The sequence below is a fragment of the Salvelinus fontinalis genome, chromosome 31 (assembly GCF_029448725.1).
Source record: "Salvelinus fontinalis isolate EN_2023a chromosome 31, ASM2944872v1, whole genome shotgun sequence".
Taxonomy (NCBI): domain Eukaryota; kingdom Metazoa; phylum Chordata; class Actinopteri; order Salmoniformes; family Salmonidae; genus Salvelinus; species Salvelinus fontinalis.
Genome location: NC_074695.1, coordinates 28,716,159 through 28,739,957, shown reverse-complemented (window position 1 = coordinate 28,739,957; position 23,799 = coordinate 28,716,159). Strand labels below are relative to the sequence as shown.

At 46.5% G+C, this 23,799-nt stretch overlaps 1 protein-coding gene across 1 annotated transcript in view; it reads left to right on the top strand.

The window, feature by feature from the left end:
• LOC129829984 (bridge-like lipid transfer protein family member 3A) overlaps positions 1-23,799 on the top strand; it is an 80,628-nt gene that overhangs the window by 30,613 nt on the left and 26,216 nt on the right. The window contains exons 3-9 of the mRNA XM_055892073.1: positions 1,486-1,524; positions 1,736-1,827; positions 2,003-2,192; positions 2,586-2,726; positions 2,943-3,113; positions 20,173-20,356; positions 20,700-20,786. Of these exons, the coding sequence (XP_055748048.1) occupies positions 1,486-1,524; positions 1,736-1,827; positions 2,003-2,192; positions 2,586-2,726; positions 2,943-3,113; positions 20,173-20,356; positions 20,700-20,786 (904 nt within the window). The remainder of the gene's footprint in view (positions 1-1,485; positions 1,525-1,735; positions 1,828-2,002; positions 2,193-2,585; positions 2,727-2,942; positions 3,114-20,172; positions 20,357-20,699; positions 20,787-23,799) is intronic.

Here is a 23,799-nt window from a genome sequence, read left to right as displayed (position 1 = left end):
GGCCAAACCCTCTCCTAACCCGGACAATGCTGGGCCAATTGTGCGCCGCCCTATGGGACTCCTGATCACAGCCGGTTGTGATACAGGGATCGAACCCGGGTCTGTAGTGACACCTCTAGCACTGTGATACAGTGCCTTAGACCGCTTGCGCCACTCAGGAGGCCCCAACTGTGTTATTCTTATAATAAACCATGTCTTTCCCCAATGACAATGGCTGTGTACAGATAAGAAAGAGTGTTCCAGAATTATGTCACTGCATTAATTTAGTAGTTTAAGGTCAGTGTTTTTTCAGCAGCGGTGGAAAAGATAGTGTGGTGGGAGGCATGGTAGTGGATGTGGCCAACTGCACAGTCTCTGACCAAAGATTTTAAAGGCCTTCCTCTTTGCTGCAGACATTTTGCTGTTTGAAAGCACATTTCTGCAATTCTACACATTTTGCCAGGAGAGAAAATGTCCCAGTTTTAAAGCTAGTTTCCTGTAATTCTACACATTCTGTCATGGGGCTGAGGGGGGGAAAAAATCAGTTTTTAAGCAAATTTCCTGCAATTCTATACATTTTGCCATGGCTTATGCCATGTTCTTGTGCTATCTGAGTGTCTCAAACATTATAACAAAATCAGTGGGGGCTCCATGCCATAAAAGTTTGGGAATTTTAGATTCTCTCTGACTCCTAGTTTTTATTGACGATTGTTAGTTCTCAAAAAAGATCTTATTTAAAAAATATATATAATTTCTTCAATCTTTATATCTGGTTTTAGTTGTTTAAGTTTAACTGACAATGTTTTACCATCCCAATTTATTTCTTATTTCTTGGCAGCAACTATTTAGCAGCGAGGGCCCGCCACTGCTAAATTAATATAGGGGAAACACTTGGTCATATTTGCTGACCAATGGCAGATTAATATGAAAGTAGTAAATCACTACCAGCCAAAACGTATGGTGAGCGGTTTGACAAGACCATGTCATTGGGGTTTCACAGTGTAGCCTTTAGCTACATCAATGAAAGCCGCAGAGGGCATAGGCTACACACACTGGCAGCACGGCAGAGATAAGCAGCATTACTGTCCAATAACACTAAGATCAGTGGACACATCTCCAGGCCCACTGCTAGCCTCAGATAACAGCGAGAGAGCAGCATGAGGGGGAAGGACACATAAGGCCAGAGGCTAGCACAGCACCACAACGAAGCCCTGAATGACCTGCTCAACCTGTTGTTTAGAAAGATGTGGACTGCAGATCAGATTGGAAATTAGCTGGGCTGTCTTTGTATGGCCCAGATCAGATGTCTCCTTACTAATGTTTTATCTTCAAGATTACTCATTTGAAGCCAGTCTAGGTTGGGTATAAGTCTACAAGGAGAGGTCTAAAAGCACAAGCCACTCTGTGTATCTTGCACACAGTGAATGATAAACAGTCCAGTAGAACAGTGCTGAGGAAAGTGTTTGTGCCGTCCTGACTGGTCCCCTGCTGTTTTGTCTCCCTCAGATACAATGGACAAAGTTGAAGACCAGCCCCATCTGCCTGGTAGGAATTATACCCTTTGTTCTCTTCCTCCACAAGTTTCTGTCCTGCTCAGTCTCCTCTCTGTCCATTTAATTTCTCCTGTAGTAAAGTGTATTGGTTTACTATTGTAATACTGCATCCACCCCTGCTGTGCTGAACTATGGTAACTATTGTCACCTAGCTAAATCTGATTCTGCCACAACACTATGCACACTTCTTCCAACCCCCGCAGTTCCTGGACAAGGTGGAGGTGGAGATGAGAACGTGTGAGGAGCCCCGTGCACCAAATGGCCCCTCCCCTATTGCCATCACTGCTGGCCAGAGGTAAGCCTTACCTTTTCTGTCTGTTTGGAACCTTTTGAGGGAAATTTGTGATAGATCCATTTATTTTATACTATTATATACTGTATATAACTGTTGCTCTGGACAGATATAATTTACTGAAAACCCACTGTCTTCGGTCATATTCTTATCTGTCTATTCTTGTGTCTTGCTGCAGTGAGTATGGCTTCGCTGAGAAGGTGGTGGAGGGTATGTCAGTCATCATCAACTCCATCACCATCAAGGTGCAGTCCCGTGCCTTCCACGCCTCCTTCGAGCTCTGGCAGCTCCAGGGTAACAGTCTCAACCCCAAATGGCAGAAGACTGACCTCCGCTACACCCGCATCACAGACCCCAAGAGAGGAGAGGTACGCCCACAAAATTAGGTCTCATGGTACAGTTAGTACAGTATGTCCAGGTTTCATGGTACAGTATGTCCAGGTTTCATGGTACAGTTAGTACATTATGTCCAGCCTACAGAGTCACTTTATTTGTTTTTCAGGCCAGCAATAAAAATCACTTAATTAGGCCAATTGTTCATTGTTTTATTGGTCATGTTTTCTAGCCCCTCTAATTGAGATCAGGAAATGCGTCTGCGTTATCCTTAGAAATGACCTCGTTTACATGGTCTCCCTGTTTTTCTCGTAAAGAGACTTTTAGGCCAGTGTACTTGTAGCTCGTCCCATACAATGGTTCCCTAATATGTATATATGTGTGTCTGTGTCTTTGTCTGTCTGTGTATGTTTTGTGCAACTCCCCAGGTTTTGACATTTAAGGAGATCAACTGGCAGAGTCTGCGTATAGAGGCTGATGCCATAGAGAGTGAAGACCAGGACCTGAGCAGTATCCCACTACGCCTCATTACCAACCAGGGACGCATCCGGATCGCCCTGAAGCGCAGGGTAAGACTGGGCCATGGGTGGGCCTGGGAGGGTGGGGTTTACTTGATGTGACTTTTCCCCAACATTTTAACCACGTTACACTTTCTTTCTCACATGCAACTGTTCTCAAGGTGCTTCAGAGTAAATAAACACACAGTCATTGTATGAATGTAAAATGGCTTCCTCTGTAACATGATGAATAACTAGGTTTCTCCTCTGTCTTTAATCATATCCCAGGTGAAGGACTGTAATGTTCTGGCCTCTAAGCTGCTCTTCATTTTGGACGACCTGCTGTGGGTGCTGACGGACTCTCAGCTCAAAGCTGTCATCCACTACGCCAAGTCCCTGAGTGAGGCCATGGAGAAGTCTGCCCAGCAGAGGAAGAATATGGCTGCAGAGTCCCAACAGGTACTGTCTTCCCGCCTTCCTTTTATATGTGTTAACAACAGCAGAGTCTGCAGCCTGCACTTATTTTGTACTGCAGTTCTATGTCAAATCTAGCTATATTCAGTGGCGACCCGTCATTCAGAGTAGGTGGGGCAGAGCCCAACCTGTTTTGAGCCCTGCATATTTAGCTAAAACAAATAAAACATGTATTTATTCTCTGTGTGCCTGTTTTGCATGTTATTTTGGCAATAATTCGTGTCACATATCAGTTTGCAAACAATAAAGCTGCATACAAACGTGGTACCTTTCTTGAGTAAGGCAGCTCCAAAATGCAGGTGTTTCAGACGAGCTCAGTGTTTTTTGTGGTGGAGGGGCAGCCAGCGGAAAATACTGAGTGTAAGTGTCGATAGTCTTCTGTAGTTGCGCCGTGATTGGTTCAGTGTTCTCTCACTCATGGGGACACTACGACATCGTAGAATCTACAGGGAGAGCTAGGCAGTTATAGCCCCCTTGGGTGTTGCCAAAGATTTACATTAGAAATCAAATCAATCAAATCATTATTGGTCGCATACACATATTTAGCAGATGCTATTTCGGGCGTTGCGAAATGCTTGTGTTACTAACTCCAACAGTGCAGTAGTATCTAACAATTCACAACAATACACACAATTTAAAAGTAAAAGAATGAAGTTAACAAATATACAAATATTAGGACAAGCAATGTCAGAGTGACATTGACTGGAAAACAGTAGAATACAGATTAAATTAATAAAATTGTATTTAAACATTATTACAGTGACCAATGTTACATTATTAAAGTGATCAGTGATTCCATATCTATGTAAACTCAGCAAAAAAAGAAACGTCCCTTTTTCAGGACCCTGTCTTTCAAAGATAATTCATAAAAATCCAAATAACTTCACAGATCTTCATTGTAAAATGTTTTAACACTGTTTCCCATGCTTGTTCAATGAACCATAAACAATTAATGAACAACCACCTGTGGAACGGTCGTTAAGACACTAACAGCTTACAGATGGTAGGCAATTAAGGTCACGGTTATGAAAACCTAGGACACTAAAGAGGCCTTTCTACTGACTCTGAAAAACATCAAAAGAAAGATGCCCAGGGTCCCTGCTCATCTGCGTGAACGTGTCTTAGGCATGCTGCAAGGAGGCATGAGGACTGCAGATGTGGCCAGGGCAATAAATTGCAATGTCCGTACTGTGAGACGCCTAAGACGGCGCTATAGGGAGACAGGACGGACAGCTGATCGTCCTCACATTGGCAGACCATGTGTAACACCACCTGCACAGGATCGGTACATCCGAACATCACTCCTGCGGGACAGGTTCAGGATGGCAACAACAACTGCCCGAGTTACACCAGGAACGCACAATCCCTCCATCGGTGCTCAGACTGCCCGCAATAGGCTGAGAGAGGTTGGACTGAGGGCTTGTAGGCCTGTTGTAAGGCAGGTCCTCACCAGACATCACCGGCAACAATGTCGCCTATGGGCACAAACCCACCGTCGCTGGACCAGACAGGACTTGCAAAAAGTGCTCTTCACTGACAAGTCGCGGTTTTGTCTCACCAGGGGTGATGGTTGGATTGAGCCTTGGCAGGCTCATCCTGACATGATCCTCCAGCATGACAATGCCACCAGCCATACTGCTCGTTCTGTGTGTGATTTACTGCAAGACAGGAATGTCAGTGTTCTGCCATGGCCAGCTAAGAATCTAGATCTCAATCCCATTGAGCACGTTTGGGACCTTGTTGGATCGGAGGGTGAGGGCTATGGCCATTCCCCCCAGACATGTCTGGGAACTTGCAGGTGCCTTGGTGGAAGTGTGGGATAACATCTCACAGTAAGAACTGGCAAATCTGGTGCAGTCCATGAGGAGATGCACTGCAGTACTTAATGCAGCTGGTGTCTACACTAGATACTGACTGTTACTTTTGATTTGACCCACCCTTTGTTCAGGGACACATTATTCAATTTATGTTAGTCACATGTCTGTGGAACTTGTTCAGTTTATGTCTCAGTTGTTGAATCTTATATTATATTTACACATGTTTAGTTTGCTGAAAATAAACGTAGTTGGCAGTGAGAGGACGTTTATTTTTTCTCTGAGTTTACATAGGGCAGCAGCCTCTAAGGTGCAGGGTTGAGTAACCGGGTGGTAGCCAGCTAATGATGGCTATTTAACAGTCTGATGTCCTTGAGATAGAAGCTGTTTTTCAGTCTCTCGGCCCCAGCTTTGATGCACCTGTACTGATGATAGCTGGGTGAACAGGCCGTGGCTCGGGTGGTTGATATCCTTTTTGGTCTTCCTGTGACATCAGGTGCTGTAGGTGTCCTGGAGGGCAGGCAGTGTGCCTCCAGTGATGCGTTGGGCATCACCGGAGCATCACCGCATCTCCACCCACTGTGGAGAGCCATGCGGTTGCGGGTGGTGCAGTTGCCGTAACACGCGGTGATACAGCCCAACCGGATGCTCTCAATGGTGCATCTGATAAAGTTTGAGGGTCTTCGGGGCCGAGGACCTGGAAGCTTTTCACCTTCTCCACTGCGGTCCCATCGATGTGGATGGGGCGTGCTCTCTCTGCTGTCTTCTGAAGTCCACGATCAGCTCCTTTGTTTTGTTCACGTTGAGGGAGAGGTTATTTCCCTGGCACCACTACTCCTTGTAGGCTGTCTCAACACTGTTGGTAATCAGGCCTACTACTGTTGTATCATCTGCGAACTTGATGATTGCGTAGTAGGCATGCGTGGCCATGCAGTCATGAGTGAACAGGGAGTACAGGAGGGGGCTGAGCACACACCCTTGTGGGGACCCTGTGTTGAGGATCAGCATAGTGGAGGTCTTGTTTTCTACCTTCACCACCTGGGGGCAGCTCGTCAGGACGTCCAGGACCCAGTTGGATAGGGCGGGGTTCAGACCCAGGTCCCCAAGCTTAATGATGTGGAGGATACTATGGTGTTGAATGCTGAGCGGTAATGAGTGAACATCATTCTTACATAGGTATTCCCTTTGTCCAGATGGGATAGGGCAGTGTGATGGTGATTGCATCATCTGGATCTATTGGGGCGGTATGCAAATTGAAGTGGGTCTAGGGCAGGAGTGGGCAATTCCAGTCCTCGAGGGCCTGATTGGTGTCACAGTTTTGCCCCAACCTCAGCTAACACATCTGACTCCAATAATCACCTAATCATGATCTTCAATTTAAAATGCAATTTGATTAATCAGCTGTGTTTGCTAGGGATGGAGAAAAAGTGTGACACCAATCAGGCCCTCGAGGACTGGAGTTGCCCACCCCTGGTCTAGGGTGTCAGGTAAGGTGGAAGTGATATGATCCTTAACTAGCCTATTAACCTGTCTAGGACTGAAGCGAAATTCAAAAAAAATATTTTTTTTAAATATTTAACTTTCACACATTAAAGTCCAATACAGCTAATGAAAGACACAGATCGTGTGAATCCAGCCAACATGTCCGATTTTTAAAATGTTTTACAGGGAAGACACAATATGTAAAGATATAAATCTATTAGCTAAACTCATTAGCATAAGACACCATCTTTTATTTGTCCACCAACACCAGTAGCTATCACCAATTCGGCTAAACTAAGATATTGATAGCCACTAACCAAGAAAAAAACTCATCAGATGACAGTCTGATAACATATTTATGGTATAGGATAGGTTTTGTTAGAAAAATGTGCATATTTCAGGTAGATGTCATAGTTTACAATTGCACCCACCGTCACAAATGGACTAGAATAAATATATAGAGCAACGTGTTTACCTAATTACTAATCATCAAACATTTCGTAAAAATACACAGCATACACTAATCGAAAGACACAGATCCTGTGAATACAGACAATATTTCAGATTTTCTAAGTGTCTTACAGCGAAAACACAATAAATCGTTATATTAGCATACCACATATGCAAACGTTACCAGAGCATTGATTCTAGCCAAAGAGAGCGATAACGTAAACATCGCCAAAATATATAAATTTTTTCACTAACCTTCTCAGAATTCTTCAGATGACACTCCTGTAACATCACATTACAACATACATATACAGTTTGTTCGAAAATGTGCATATTTAGCCACCAAAATCATGGTTAGACAATGACAAAAGTTGCCCAGCTGGTCAGACAATGTCGTGCGCCATATTAGACAGTGATCTAGTCGTATACATAAATACTCATAAACGTGACTAAAAAATATAGGGTGGACAGCGATTGATAGACAATTTAATTCTTAATACAATCGCTGATTTACATTTTTTTAATTATCCTTACTTTTCAATACAGTTTGCGCCAAGCGAAGCTACGTCTAGCAAGATGGCGTCATAAGCGATTAACATTTCTCGACAGAAACACGATTTATCATAATAAATTGTTCCTACTTTGAGCTGTTCTTCCATCAGAATCTTGGGCAAAGAATCCTTTCTTGGGTCTAATCGTCTTTTGGTCGAAAGCTGTCCTCTTGCCAATAAGAAATGCCCATTGCGTTCGGCATGAACTGAAACCGTGCCCAGAGATTCACAGTGTCTCAGAAATAAATGTCGCACTAAACGGATATAAATTGCTATAAAACGGTTTAAATTAACTACCTTATGATGTTTTTAACTCCTATAACGAGTAGAAACATGACCGGAGAAATATAACTGGCTACACTAATGCTTGGAAAAAGAGTAGGTCGAGAGTTCCTACCTACACGTGTTTTTGTTTTATAGGGGCTGTGATTGCGCAATCGATACCATTCAAATCGTCATCACGTAAAGGCATCCAGGGGAAGACGTAAGCAGTGTCTGTATACTCATAGCAATAACAGTGGCCTTTTAACTGACTCCAGATCAGGGGCCAAAATGTGTGAAATCTGACTCCATGTCAGGGAAATTGCTGTAGAATGAGTTCTGTTCCACTCAGACAAAATTCCAACGGCTATAGAAACTAGAGAGTGTTTTCTATCCAATAATAGTAATAATATGCATATTGTACGATCAAGAATTTAGTAGGAAGCCGTTTCAAAAATTACACGATTTCCATAAATAGTGACAACAGCACCCCCTAGCCTCAACAGGTTAAAGCACTTCATGATGACAGAAGTGAGTGCTACGCGGTGATAGTCATTTAGTTCAGTTACCTTTGCTTTCTTGGGTACAGGAACAATGAAGAACATCTTGAAGCAAGTGGGGGTATCAGACTGGGATAGGGAGAAAATGAATATTTCTGTAAACTGGTCTGCGCATGCTCTGAGGGAGCGTCTATGGATGCCGTCTGGGCTAGCAGCCTTGCGAGGGTTAACATGCTTAAATAAATGTCTTACTCATGTCGGCCATGGAGAACGATAGCCCACAGTCCTCGGAAGCTGGCCACGTCGGTGGCACTGTGTTATCCTCAAAGCAAGTGCAGAAGGTGTTTAGCTTGTCCAGGAGCAAGACACTGTGTCGGCTGGTTTTCGCTTTGTAATCCAGGATTGTCTGGAGTCTCTGACACATACATCTCGTGTCTGAGCCGTTGAATTGCAACTCCACTATGTCTCTGTACGGAATTTTTGCCTGTGATTGCCTTACGGATGGCATAAATACACTTTTTGTATTCAACCATATTCCCAGTCAGCTTGCCATGGTTAATTTTTTTATTTGTTTTTATTTATTTCACCTTTATTTAACCAGGTAGGCTAGTTGAGAACAAGTTCTCATTTGCAACTGCGACCTGGCCAAGATAAAGCATAGCAGTGTGAACAGACAACAACACAGAGTTACACATGGAGTAAACAATAAACAAGTCAATAACATGGTAGAAAAAAGAGAATCTATATACAATGTGTGCAAAAGGCATGAGGTAGGCAATAAATCGAATAATTACAATTTAGCAGATTAACACTGGAGTGATAAATCATCAGATGATCATGTGCAAGAAGAGATACTGGTGTGCAAAAGAGCAGAAAAGTAAATAAATAAAAGCAGTATGGGGGTGAGGTAGGTAAAATTGGGTGGGTAGTTTACAGATGGACTATGTACAGCTGCAGCGATCGGTTAGCTGCTCGGATAGCAGATTTTTAAAGTTGTTGAGGGAGATAAAAGTCTCCAACTTCAGAGATTTTTGCAATTCGTTCCAGTCGCAGGCAGCAGAGAACTGGAAGGAAAGGCGTCCAAATGAGGTTTTGGCTTTAGGGATGATCAGTGAGATACACCTGCTGGAGCGCGTGCTACGGGTGGGTGTAGCCATCGTGACCAGTGAACTGAGATAAGGCGGCACTTTACCTAGCATAGCCTTGTAGATGACCTGGAGCCAGTGGGTCTGACGACGAACATGTAGCGAGGGCCAGCCGACTAGGGCATACAGGTCGCAGTGGTGGGTCGTATAAGGTGCTTTAGTAACAAAACGGATGGCACTGTGATAAACTGCATCCAGTTTGCTGAGTAGAGTATTGGAAGCTATTTTGTAGATGACATCGCCGAAGTCGAGGATCGGTAGGATAGTCAGTTTTACTAGGGTAAGTTTGGCGGCGTGAGTGAAGGAGGCTTTGTTGCGGAATAGAAAGCCGACTCTAGATTTGATTTTGGATTGGAGATGTTTGATATGAGTCTGGAAGGAGAGTTTGCAGTCTAGCCAGACACCTAGGTACTTATAGATGTCCACATATTCTAGGTCGGAACCGTCCAGGGTGGTGATGCTAGTCGGGCGTGCGGGTGCAGGCAGCGAACGGTTGAAAAGCATGCATTTGGTTTTACTAGCGTTTAAGAGCAGTTGGAGGCCACGGAAGGAGTGTTGTATGGCATTGAAGCTCGTTTGGAGGTTAGATAGCACAGTGTCCAGGGAAGGGCCGGAAGTGTACAGAATGGTGTCGTCTGCGTAGAGGTGGATCAGGGAATCGCCCGCAGCAAGAGCAACATCATTGATGTATACAGAGAAAAGAGTCGGCCCTAGAATTGAACCCTGTGGTACCCCCATAGAGACTGCCAGAGGACCGGACAACATGCCCTCCGATTTGACACACTGAACTCTGTCTGCAAAGTAGTTGGTGAACCAGGCAAGGCAGTCATTAGAAAAACCGAGGCTATTGAGTCTGCCGATAAGAATATGGTGATTGACAGAGTCGAAAGCCTTGGCCAGGTCGATGAAGACGGCTGCACAGTAATGTCTTTTATCGATGGCGGTTATGATATCGTTTAGTACCTTGAGCGTGGCTGAGGTGCACCCGTGACCGGCTCGGAAACCGGATTGCACAGCGGAGAAGGTACGGTGGGATTCGAGATGGTCAGTGATCTGTTTGTTGACTTGGCTTTCGAAGACCTTAGCTAGGCAGGGCAGGATGGATATAGGTCTGTAACAGTTTGGGTCCAGGGTGTCTCCCCCTTTGAAGAGGGGGATGACAGCGGCAGCTTTCCAATCCTTGGGGATCTCAGATGATACGAAGGAGAGGTTGAACAGGCTGGTAATAGGGGGTGCGACAATGGCGGCGGACAGTTTCAGAAATAGGGGGTCCAGATTGTCAAGCCCAGCTGATTTGTATGGGTCCAGGTTTTCCAGCTCTTTCAGAACATCTGCTATCTGGATATGGGTAAAGGAGAAGCTGGGGAGGCTTGGGCGAGTAGCAGCGGGGGGGGCGGGGCTGTTGGCCAAGGTTGGAGTCGCCAGGTGGAAGGCATGGCCAGCCATTGAGAAATGTTTGTTGAAGTTTTCGATTATCACGGACTTATCAGTGGTGACCGTGTAATCTAGCCTCAGTGCAGTGGGCAGCTGGGAGGAGGTGCTCTTGTTTTCCATGGACTTTACAGTATCCCAGAACTTTTTGGAGTTAGAGCTACAGGATGCAAATTTCTGCTTGAAAAAGCTGGCCTTTGCTTTCCTGACTGACTGCGTGTATTGGTTCCTGACTTCCCTGAACAGTTGCATATCGCGGGGGCTCTTCGATGCTATTGCAGTTTGCCACAGGATGTCTTTGTGCTGGTCGAGGGCAGTCAGGTCTGGAGTGAACCAAGGGCTATATCTGTTCTTGGTTCTGCATTTTTTGAACGGAGCATGCTTGTCTAATATGGTGAGGAAGTAACTTTTAAAGAATGACCAGGCATCCTCAACTGACGGGATGAGGTCAATATCCTTCCAGGGTACCCGGGCCAGGTCGATTAGAAAGGCCTGCTCGTAGAAGTGTTTTAGGGAGCGTTTGACAGTGATGAGGGGTGGTCGTTTGACCGTGGACCCGTGGCGGATACAGGCAATGAGGCAGTGATCGCTGAGATCTTGATTGAAGACAGCAGAGGTGTATTTTGAGGGCAAGTTGGTCAGGATAATGTCTATTAGGGTGCCCATGGTTACGGATTTAGGGTTGTACCTGGTGGGTTCCTTGATGATTTGTGTGAGATTGAGGGCATCAAGCTTAGATTGTAGGACTGCCGGGGTGTTAAGTATATCCCAGTTTAGGTCACCTAACAGAACAAACTCTGAAGCTAGATGGGGAGTGATCAATTCACAGATGGTGTCCAGGGCACAGCTGGGAGCTGAGGGGGGTCGGTAGCAGGCGGCAACAGTGAGAGACTTATTTCTGGAGAGATTAATTTTTAAAATTAGAAGTTCGAACTGTTTGGGCATAGACTTGGAAAGTATGACAGAACTTTGCAGGCTATCTCTGCAGTAGATTGCAACTCCTCCCCCTTTGGCAGTTCTATCTTGACGGAAAATGTTGTAGTTGGGTATGGAAATCTCAGAGTTTTTGGTGGCCTTCCTAAGCCAGGATTCAGACATGGCAAGGACATCAGGGTTGGCAGAGTGTGCTAAAGCGGTGAGTAAGGCAAACTTAGGGAGGAGGCTTCTGATGTTGACATGCATGAGGCCAAGGCTTTTTCGATCACAGAAGTCAACAAATGAGGGTGACTGGGGACATGCAGGGCCTGAGTTTACCTCCACATCACCCGAGGAACAGAGGAGTAGTAGGATGAGGGTGCGGCTAAAGGCTATCAAAACTGGTCGCCTAGAGCGTTGGGGACAAGGAATAAAAGGAGCAGATTTATGGGCGTGGTAGAATAGATTCTGGGCATAATGTGCAGACCAGGGTATGGTGGGGCACGGGTACAGCAGAGGCAAGCCCAGGCACTGGGTGATGATAAGAGAGGTTGTATCTCTGGACATGCTGGTCTCAATGGGTGAGGTCACCGCATGTGTGGGGGGTGGGACAAAGGAGGTATCAGAGGTACGGAGAGTGGAACTACGGGGTCCATTGCAAACCAAAACAATGATAACTAGCCTGAACAACAGTATGCAAGGCATATTGATATTTGAGAGAGACATACAATAAGGCATAAAGTGATTGCAGGTCATGATTGGGAGAGCTAGCTAAAACAACAGGTGAGATAACAGCAGCTAGTCAGCTAACACAGCAACAGAAGGTAAAAATGGCGACGACTGGGCAGAGAGGGTCGGATTAACTACACACAGATCCTGAGTTAAGGCACAGAGCCGACAGATAAAACACAAATAAACAGAATGGAGTACCATGAATTAATGGACAGTCAAGCAGGCATCAGCTATGTAGCCAAGTGATCATAGTGTCCAGGGGGCAGCCGTAGATGGAGCAGTGAGGCCTCCACTAAGCTAGCACGCGTTTAAAGTTAGTAGCCCGGGGGGTGGTCTGCTCAGACGGAGGGGGTCTGCTCAGACGGAGGCCGGTTGAGGGCACGTCTGCAGACCAGACGTGGTCGTGTTGACAGAGAATCCAAGCCGGATAGCGATGGCGAAAGAGAGGTTGTGAATTGTAGAATTGTGTTTGCTAACTGGTGCTAGCTTCCTGGCTGCGCTAGCTGCAAGATAAGCTAGCAGTTAGCAGACCGGGGCAGGCAAGTTAGCCTTTGGGGGACGTCGCGATGGGGGGGGAAGTCTGTTTTTGCCTCTTCGTGCGGTGACGTCGATAGACCAGTCGTGGAATTAGTAGGGTTCCAGGTAGCTCTAGGTAGCTAACAGGCCTAGTAGGTTAGCAGAATGGGCCTTCAGCGGGCGTCACGCCTGAGGGGCCTGTTGGAGTCCTCGGGCAGATTATGTCGGTATTCCAGTCGTAGAGGATCGGCGGGGTTCCGTGCTCCGTACCGGCAGTAAAGGGGTCCGGATATTGTAGCCCAGGAGTGGGCTTCAGTGGTAGCACAGGAGCCCTAGCCGGGCTAGCTTCAGGCTAATTGGTGCTTGCTCCGGGATGGAAACGCTAGCCAGGAGTGGTCACCCGGGATTGTGGTTAGCTAGTTGCGAAGATCCAGATGAAAGTGTTCAGAGTTTGCGGTAGGAATCCGGGGATATGGAGAGAAATAGGTCCGTTATGCTCTGGTTTTAGCCACGTTGTTCGAACTAGCGAGAGCTTTCCGAGCTAAAGGTTAGCTGATGACCGCTAGCAATGGTTTGCTAACTGATAGCTGGTAGGCAGTTAGCTGGCTATCTTCAGTAGATGGATTCCAGATCAGAAGTAAATAGAAATACTTTAGAAAAAAGCAGATCCACACCACATTGGGTGAGGCGGGTTGCAGGAGAGTATTTAGAAGTTGAGGTTTAAGAAAGTATTTTTAAAAGATATGCGAAGAAAAAGATGTAAAAAGATATATACAAGGGACACGGGACACGACAGGACAAAGACGTCTACACTGCTACGCCATCTTGGAGTGGCCATCTTGCAGTGGTTCACGCTTTCAGTTTTGCGCAAATGCTGCCATCTATCCATGGTTTTTGGTTTGGGTAGGTTTTCATAATCACAGTGGGAACAACATCTGCTATACACTTCCTGATGAACTCAGTCACCGGGTCAGTGTATATGTCAATGTTCTTCTCAGAGGCAACCTGGAACATATCCCAGTCCGCGTGAAAGTCAGAATAATCTTTGAATAGACCTTAGCACGGGTGCTTCCTGTTTGAGTTTCTGCCTATAGGAAGGGAGGAGCAGAATGACGTCGTAATCTGATTTGCTGAAGGAGGGTGGACCTTATTATTTAAAAAAGAAAATACCCCTTTTTCCCCCCAATTTCTTGGTATCCAATTGGTAGTTACAGTCGTGTCTCATCGCTGCAACTCCCGTACAGACTCGGGAGAGGCGACGGTCAAGAGCCGAAACTCAACCAAGCTGCACTGTTTCTTGACACAATGCCCACTTAACCTGGAAGCCAGCCGCACCAATGTGTCGGAGGAAACACCGTACACCTGGTGACCGTGTCAGTGTGCACTGCGCCTGCTGTCCAAATCCTCCCTAACCCAGATGACGCTGGGCCAATTGTGCACCGCCCCATGGGTCTTCCCGTCGCGGCCGGTCGCGACAGAGCCTGGACTCGAACCCAGAATCTCTAGTGGCACAGCTAGCATTGCGATGCAGTGCCTTAGACCACTGCGCCACTCGGGAGGCCTCAGGGTGGGCCTTTTACAGTAATTCCGGAATGGAGAGTAACAAAGGTCAAGAGTTTTTGAAGCGTGAGTACTACAGGAAATATGTTGAAAGAACTTCATTCGTTTTTTTTACTCAAATTTGCTTGTTTAAAGTTGCCAGCTACAATCAATGCGGCCACAGGATATGTGGTTTCCAGTTTGCACAAAGTCCAGTGTAGTTCCTTGAGGAACGTCGTAGTATCAGCTTGAGGGGGAATATACATGGCTGTGACTATAACCGAAGAGAATTCTCTTGGGAGGTAATACTGTCGTCATTTGATTGTGAGGTATTCTAGGTTGAGTGAACAAAAGGACTTGAGTTCCTGTACATTATCACAACCACAACATGAGTAGTTAATCATGAAACATAAACCTCCGCCTTTCTTCTTCCCGGAGAGTTCTTTATTCCTGTCTGCACAATGTATTGAGGACCCAGCTGGCTGTGTGGATGGCTACAGTATATCCAGAGAGCCATGATTCCATGAAACAGAGTATATAACAGTTCCTGATGTCTCTCTGGATGGAGACCCTTGCCCTGAGCTTGTCTACTTTATTGTCCAGGGACTGAACATTAGCGAGTAATATACTCGGAAGCAGTGGATGGTGTGCACGCCTCCTGAGTTGGACTTGAAGTCCACTCCAAATACCTCTTCCCCGCCGGTGGCGTCTTGGAGCAGCCTCTGGAATAAGTTCAATTGCCTTGGGGGGTACGAACAAAGGATCCAATTCGGGAAAGTTATATTTCTGGTTGGAATGCTGGTGAGTTACTGCTGCGCTGAAATCCCAAAGTTTTTTCCAGCTGTATGTAATAACACAAAAAATGTTATGGGCTAATAATGTAAGAAATAACAACCAAACAATACTGCAAAGTTTCTTAGCAGCTAGAAGCAGAGCTGCCATGTCTGTCGGTGCCCGTCCAAGAAGGCTCAAGGTTATTGGCCACAGATAAAATTAATTCAAATCACAAATGTTCTACATGGCCAAAAGTGCTCTCATTCCTAAATCATGGGCATTTTTATATGGAGTTGGTCCCCCCTTTGCTGCTATAACAGCCTCCATTCTTCTGGGAAGGCTTTCCACTAGATGTTGGAACATTACTGCGGGGACTTGCTTCCATTCAGCCACAAGAGCATTCGTGAGGTCGGGTACTGTTGTTGGGTGATTAGGCCTGACCTGCAGTCGGCATTCCAATTCATCCCAAAGGTGTTCGATGGGCTTGAGGTCAGGGCTCTGTGCAGGCCAGTCAAGTTGTTCCACACCGAACTCGACAAACCATTTCTGTATGTTCTTCCACACTGATCTCGACAACCATTTCTGTATGTGCACGGAGGCATTGTCATGCTGAAACAGGAAAGGTCCTTCCCCAAACTGCAAATGTAACAATGAGTGGTTTGGAAGAAATCATTGGCTATCTGTGAGCGTCGCAAAACAATCACGATTTTGCTTCCCCTGCCTGCTCCAACTCAGAATTCCAAGTCGGGAACTCTGGCCTCTATCTAGAGCTCCGACCTGAACATCACTGACGTCATGATTCAACCTTGTTATTTTTTTTGTTGAGTTCCCAGTTGTCTTGAAAGCACCATAAATCCAGAGAATGCCAGACTTGGATGACAAATTTGGGTCCAGGTCATCGATACCTGGAGGTGGTCTTGAGGAGGGCCGACTGGACTCTCCTCCAGGTACAACGACAGCGGCGGACAAACATTTGGGCAGAAGGTACGCCGACCTCTTCCTCCTGCTCGGGGAAGAGACGGGGCTGATAACCCAGGGAACATTCAAAGGGGCGATAGGCCCGTGGCAGAGCAGAGAAGGGTGTTGCGTGCGTATTCCACCCACACAAGCTGCTTTCTCCAGGTGGTGGGGTTGGCGGAGACCAGGCAGTGCAGAGTTGTCTCAAGGTCCTGGTTGGCTATCTCCGATTGGCCATTGGACTAGGGGTGGAACCCAGAGGACAGGCTGGCTGACGTGACAGTGCAGAACACCTTCCAGAACTGGGATGAGACCTGAGGATCCCGGTCGGAGACCAGTCCATGGATCCGGAAGACGTGCTACACCATGAGCTGGGCCGTCTCCTTGGCCGAGGCTAGTTTGGGGTGGCCTTGAAAAACCGGTCGACCACAGTCAGGATGGCAGGATTGCCCTTAGACGGGGGGAGAGCCGTGACGAAATTCAGGGATATGTGGGACCAAGGAGGGTGAGGGACAGGCAGAGGTTGCAGAAGGCCAAGCGGAGCTTGATTAGGAGTCGTGTTCTGAGCACACACTGTGCAAGCGGTGACAAATGCGGAGACATCAGGGACCATGGTGGGCCACCAAAAGTGTCGTCGCACAAATGCTAGGGTCTGGCAGGAACCTGGGTGGCAGGCCAGTCTGGAGGACTGGAGCGGACCGCGTCAGTCTGGAGGACCGCGGAGCGGACCGTGTCAGGCACGAACATCCGGTTATCGGGACCCCCCCCAGCTGAGTGCCGTTGCTAGGCACGAGGTGGGAAGGTTGGTCTCGGGCTCTGGGGTAATAGCCGTGGGGCTATAACAGCGAGACAGTGCATCTGGCTTGACATTCCTGGATCCCGGCCGATATGAGAGAGAGAAGTTGAACCGTGTGAACAGCAGAGCCCATCTAGCTTGCCTGGAATTGAGGCGTTTGGCGGTGCGGAGATACTCCAGATTTTTGTGGTCGGTCCATATGAGGAACGGCTGTTCCGCCCCTTCCAACCAGTGCTTCCATTCCTCCAATGCCATCTTCACTGCGAGAAGCTCACAGTTTCCCACATTGTATTTTTTCTCCCTGGCGGTGAGGCGATGGGAGAAGAAGGCGCAGGGATGTAGCTTCAGGTCCAGGGCAGAACGCTGGGACAGGACCGCCCCCACTCCTACATCCGATGCATCGGCCTCCACCACAAACTGACAGGAAGGGTCAGGATGAACTAGGATGGGATCAGTGGTGAAGCGGTGTTTAAGGTCCCGGAACGCCCTTTCAGCAGCAGGGGACCACGTGAACGGAACCTTGGGAGTAGTGAGTGGAGTAGTGAGTGCTGACGGGGGAAGTCGTGGTGCTGTAACCCCGGATGAAGTGGCGATAGAAGTTGGCGAACCCCAGAAAACATTGCAGCTGCACCCTGAACGAAGGCTAGGGCCAATCCACCACCACTCTCACCTTCCCAGGATCCATCTGGACACTCCCAGCAGAGATGATGTACCCCAGAAAGGGGATGGTTGAGCGATGGAACTCTCACTTCTCTGCCTTGATAAACAACTGGTTGTCCAGGAGGCGTTGAAGAACCTGTCGGACTTGGAGCACACGTTCTTGGGGGGAGCGAGAGAAGACGAGGATGTCATGAAGATGTAGATGAAGACGAACCGGTTCAACATGTCACGGAGAACATCATTTACCAGAGCCTGGAACACAGCAGGGGCTTTGGTGAGGCCAAATGGCCTGACCAAATACTCATAGTGGCCGCTGGCCGTGTTGAAGGCGGTCTTCTACTCATCTCCCTCCCGTATCCGCACCAGGTGGTAGGCATTCCATAGATCCAGCTTGGAAAACACGGTGGCCCCCTGGAGCAGCTCGAGGCCGAGAAGATGAGTGGTAGCGGATAGCGGTTCTTCACAGTTATGTCATTGAGTCCCCGGTAGTCGATGCACGGGCAAAGAGAGGACGAATGACGTATAAATCCTGCAACTAGGGAGTCCCCAATGTAGGTGTCCATAGCCTTGTTCTCTGGTCCCGACAGTGAGTACAGTCGTGCTAGGTAGAAGGTCAATCCCGCAGTCATATATTCGGTGCGGCGGAAGCGAAGTGGCCTGGGCCTTGTTGAACACCTCCCGAAGCCCCTCGTACTCCACGGGAATGGTGGAGAGGTCCGGGGCACCTTCCGAGCCCCCAGGAAGACGTCCCGGGGCCGGTTGCGCTGACTTCAGACACTGAGTGTGGTAGAACGGACTCCAGCACATGATAGCACCAGTAGATGAGGGGATTGTGTCGCTGGAGCCAGGAGAAACCCAATACCACGGGAATCTGAGGAGACTTGATGAGCAGGAATTGAATATTCTTGCTGTGATTCCCTGACACCCGTAGGTTGATGGGAGTGGTAATATGAGTGACCCGGCCTATAAAGCGCCTATCCAGCGCTCTAACATTCATGGGAGTGGAGAGGGGCTGAGAGGGGATGTTCAGCTCGGAAGCCACGGTAGCATCCAAAAAACTCTCAGCGGCCCCAGAGTCAATGAGGACCCGGAGAGTTTAAGGACTGGCTTCCCCACAGCAGAATGCCATGAACAGGGGTGCGAGCAAGGGAAGCGGGAAAGTTCTCCATATGACCCACCAAAGTACTCTTTCCACCAGTGAGCCTGATCTCTTTAAAGGACAAGGGGACACAAAATGACCAAGAGTCCTGCAATACAGACAACTCTTAATGTTGATCCTGTATTGCTGTAACGCTGGCGATAGCCCAGCTCTATCTAGTTGCGTAAGCTCGGGAAGCGGTGACTCAGCCGTCTCCGGCGACTCTGGGGGAAGTTCGGGAGGCCTCGGGTTCTCTCGGCAATGGGATCATCAGAGACTTCCGGGACGACTCGGAGGCAAGGTGAAATCCCTGGATGTGCGAGCGACGTGGAATTTCCTCTCCCTCTGTCATTCCCGTAGTCGCCCATCGATTCGGATAGTCAAAGTGATGAGGGAATCCATATCCCTAGCAGCAAGCTCGTCCTTGAACTCCTCCGAGACGCTGTGCAGGAACATATTGAACAGTGCTTCCTGGTTCCAAGCACTCTCCGCTGCCAATGTGCGGAAATCCACCGCATAGTCAGCCACACTGCAGGAGTCCTGCCGAAACTGGGTTAGCTCCCGTGTAGCTTCTCTCCCGGAGAATGGGGTGTAAAAAACATTCTTCACCTCTCCCACAAACCCCTCCTCATAATGCATGTAACCGCAAACTGTTCACACCCCATTTGTTAGAGTAAATACAATTATTTTGATACCTGATTGACTCCACAAAATCAATGGTGGCCCTCTTGGGGTCGAGGCCCTTTATCAGGATAAAGGTAAGACCCAGATGCAGACCGTGTCGAAGGAACAGGACGGCAGGCAGGCAGAGTGGTCAGGCGGGCGGGCTCAGGGTCAGGACAGGCAAGGGGCAAAACCAGAAGGACGAGAAAAGAGAGACTGGGGAAAAGCAGGAGCTGATACAAAAAATGCTGGTTGACTTGACAAACAGAGAACACCTGTATAAATACACAGGGGAAGATGGGTGGCACCTGGAGGGGGATGGAGACAATCACAAAGACAGGTGAAACAGATCAGGGTGTGACACCCTTGGGCACATAAACTGGCCATGGTAATTAGAAGATTTAGATGGCTGGTTATTATATTTTACCTACAAAGCTAACATGAGCTAGTTGATCAACTGGATATTTCTGACAGGTTATAAGTAGCTCCCTAAGTTCTGTCAGTGAATGACAAACTGCCCATGCATTACCACATTTCAAACTCTAACTACTCTCAACAGCAGTAGCCTAAGATAAAAACCTGACTAATTTCTAAAATGTGTCGGGACCCATGGTCGGTATTGACCCCGTTCTGGGTCCGCCTGTTGAGTATGGCTGGTCTGGATATTATAATAGTCTTTGTGATAGTTAGAGATAATAATGGTATGATTTTGTGTTACAGACTGCACCCCCATCCCCTGGTATCCACAATCTATGGACAGACCCTTCACCGCCTACCAGCGTTGGTGTACCCAGTACCCTGGACCAGTACTTTGATCAACACGACGTCAAAGAGTCCTCCTACCACACCTTCATCTCTCGTCTAGATCTGCACATATGTAACGACAGCTCCTCAGCAGATCCCGGTTAGTCCCACAGACTATCTCACAGACACCCCAAAAATGTCAGTGCACAGAATTAGCCTATAACAAAGGTCAAATAGGTGGTGCTTATATTTTTCCTGTTTCACACATGTACAAGTGTGTAACCTGTACAAGTTCGTGGTGCGAAATGGACATTTGTTTTTGCATATCCTACTCCCCCTGAGGCACCCTCGGAGAGTATGACCTTTTCTTTCCTGAAGAGATCCAATCTATACTTTCTGGTTGTCCTAATATTCTTTAATTAAAACAATTAGGATCTTGATGGTGGAACTTAGTTGTCAGAGGTGAACAAAGCTTTTGACCTCTGACTTCTCATGTCACACAGATGAGCCTCCACCTCCAGGCTCCCAGGGTGCAATGCAGTTGACCTTCCGCAAGCTGGGTTTTGACTACTACCCCATCCACCGGCCTGGTGAGTGTACTTTAGTGTTTCCGCTGCAGTCATTTATATATTGCGCTGCGCTACGGCAAAATAATATGAAACATGAAAAAATATTTCTGCCGATGCGCACTTTGAAGATGATAAAACAGTACACATTTTGCAAACAAAACTAGACAACTCCATAGTGGAATAGTTAACCTATTTACCTTGTCAGCTTGTTGTTGTGTGTGCTATGTGAGAGAGAGATTCCTCTTGAACATTCACGTTACAAGTGCCATAGGGAGGGAAACATGCATTCTGACAAGCAGTCAATGCACGAAAATTATTGCAGTCACGGGGAAAACAACAGTTTTAATTAGAGGTCAACCGATTAATCGGCATGGCCGATTTAATTAGGGCCAATTTCAAGTTTTCATAACAATCGGTAATCAGCCTTTTTGGACGCCGATTATGGCCGATTACATTGCAATCCACGAGGAGACTGCGTGGCAGGCTGACCACCCGTTATGCGAGTGCAGCATCAAAAGGACCTTGTGGCTGCAAGGAGCCAAGGTAAGTTGCTAGCTAGCATTAAACTTATCTTATAAAAAACAATATATCTTCACATAATCACTAGTTAACTACACATGGTTTATATTACTAGGCTAACTAGCTTGTCCTGCGTTGCATATAATCAATGCGGTGCCTGTTAATTTATCATCGAATCACAGCCTACTTCAACTTCGCCAAACAGGTGATGATTTAACAAAAGCGCATTTATGAAAAAAGCACAATCGTTGCACAAATGTACGTTTCTTAAAATTTATACACAGAAGTATATATTTTTAGACTATTTAGTTAAAATAAATTAATTTTAGCAGGCAATATTAACTAGGGAAATTGTATCACTTCTCTTGCGTTTAGTGCAAGCAGAGTCATAGTACATGCAGCAGTTTGGTCCGCCTGGCTCGTTCCGAACTGTGTGAAGACCATTTCTTCCTAACAAAGACCGTAATTAATTTGCCAGACTTTTACATAATTATGACATAACATTGAAGGTTGTGCAATGTAACAGCAATATTTAGACTTAGGGTTGCCACCCGTTCGATGAATTACGGAACGGTTCCGAATTTCACTGAAAGAATAAACGTTTTGTTTTCAAAATTATAGTTTCCGGGTTTGACCATATTAATGACCAAAGGCTTGTATTTCTGTGTATTTATTATATTATAATTAAGTCTATGATTTGATAGAGCAGTTTGACTGAGTGGTGGTAGGCAGCAGCACGCTCGTAAGCATTCATTCAAACAGCACTTTACTGTGTTTGCCAGCAACTCTTAGCAATGCTTGAAGCATAGCACTGTTTATGACTTCAAGCCTATCAACTCCCAAGATTAGGCTGGCAATACTGAAGTGCCTCTAAGAACATCCAATAGTCAAAGGTATATGAAATACAAATGCTATAGAAAGAAATAGTCGACGCGTCCTAATTCCTAGAATAATTTGCGGCTGAACATGAAAGGGGTTCCTTCGTTATTTTACCGTTCATGTCTTCCATAGAGAATGTCTTGATCTACTTCAAATAAGGTCTGTGTTTCGTGCAGGCTTAAACCGCCTAGGTGTTTTGATACTCGTGTAAATCTCGCTAGGATAAGGTAACGTTTGTCAACATATTTTAATAAACCCACTCCACAAAAAAATTCATATTAGTTTATATTTAGCCAATATTGATCAGAGTTACCTTGTCTTATGGATATCTACACAGATATCAAATTGGCACGGTGGTGTAAGCCTACACGAAACACAGACCTTATTTTAAGTGAATCTAAAAATATCATATGGAATAAATGAGTGAAGGAACCACTTTTCAGATTTTGCTGGAAGGTGTCATGAGAATTATGACTCACACTTTGGTAGTCAATTCTTACAGTACCCATTATTAAATAAGATTTCCTGCATATAGAAATTACAGTTTTTGTTTTCAACATTCGTCACAGGTAACTTAAACTCTATTTTTTTTATTACTCCTGCGTTGTCTTGGCTATGTGCTTAGGGTAGTTTTCCCGTTGGAAGGTGACACTTCACCCCAGTCTGAGGTCCTGCCTTTGAAAAATATCCCCACAGCGTGATACTGCCACCACCTTGCTTCACCATAGGGATGGTGCCAGGTTTCTTCCAGACGTGACTCTTGGCATTCAGGCCAAAGAGTACAATCTTGGTTTCATCAGACCAGATAATCTTGTTTCTCATGGTCTGAGAGTCCTTTAGGTGCCTTTTGGCAAACTCTTGGAGACCTTCAATGCTGCAGACATTTTTTGTTACCCTTCCCCAGATCTTTTCCTCGACACAATCCTGTCTCAGAGCTCTACATACAATTCTTTTGACCTAATGGCTTGGTTTTTGCTCTGACATGCACTGTTACTGTGGGGCCATATATATACAGGTGTGTGCCTTTCCAAATCATGTCCAATCAATTGAATTTACCACAGGTGGACTTCAATCATCCAAGATGGCATAGCAGTCAGACGTCCTTTGTCCTCGTCTTGTCGTGTCCCGTGTGTATATATATATATATATATATTTACATATTTTCTTCACATATCTTTTTATATATTTTTTTCTAAAAACTCAACTTCAAAACACTCTCCTGCTACCCGCCTCACCAATAAAAAAAAGTGTTATTCACCTCAATTCTGAAATCCACAACAGAAGCAAGCCAGAAGTTAGCCAGAAGCTAGCCAGTTTACGTTAGTATTCAGCTAACCACGGTTGGCGGTCATCAGCTATCCTTTAGCTTGAAAAGCTATCGGCAGTTTTGTACAATGCGACTCAGACCAGAGCATACCGGACCTATTTTCTCTCCATATCCCCGGATTTCTACCGCAAGCTCTGGACATTTACACCTGGATCTTGCAGCTTGCTAGCTGCTATCCGAGTGACTATTGGCTAACGTCAATCCCGGAACAAACATCAATTATTCCGGAGCTAGCCAGCTGAAGAGTTCCATCAGCCACTCCTGGGCTACAATCACCTATCCGGACCCGTTTTACTGCCGATGCAGAGC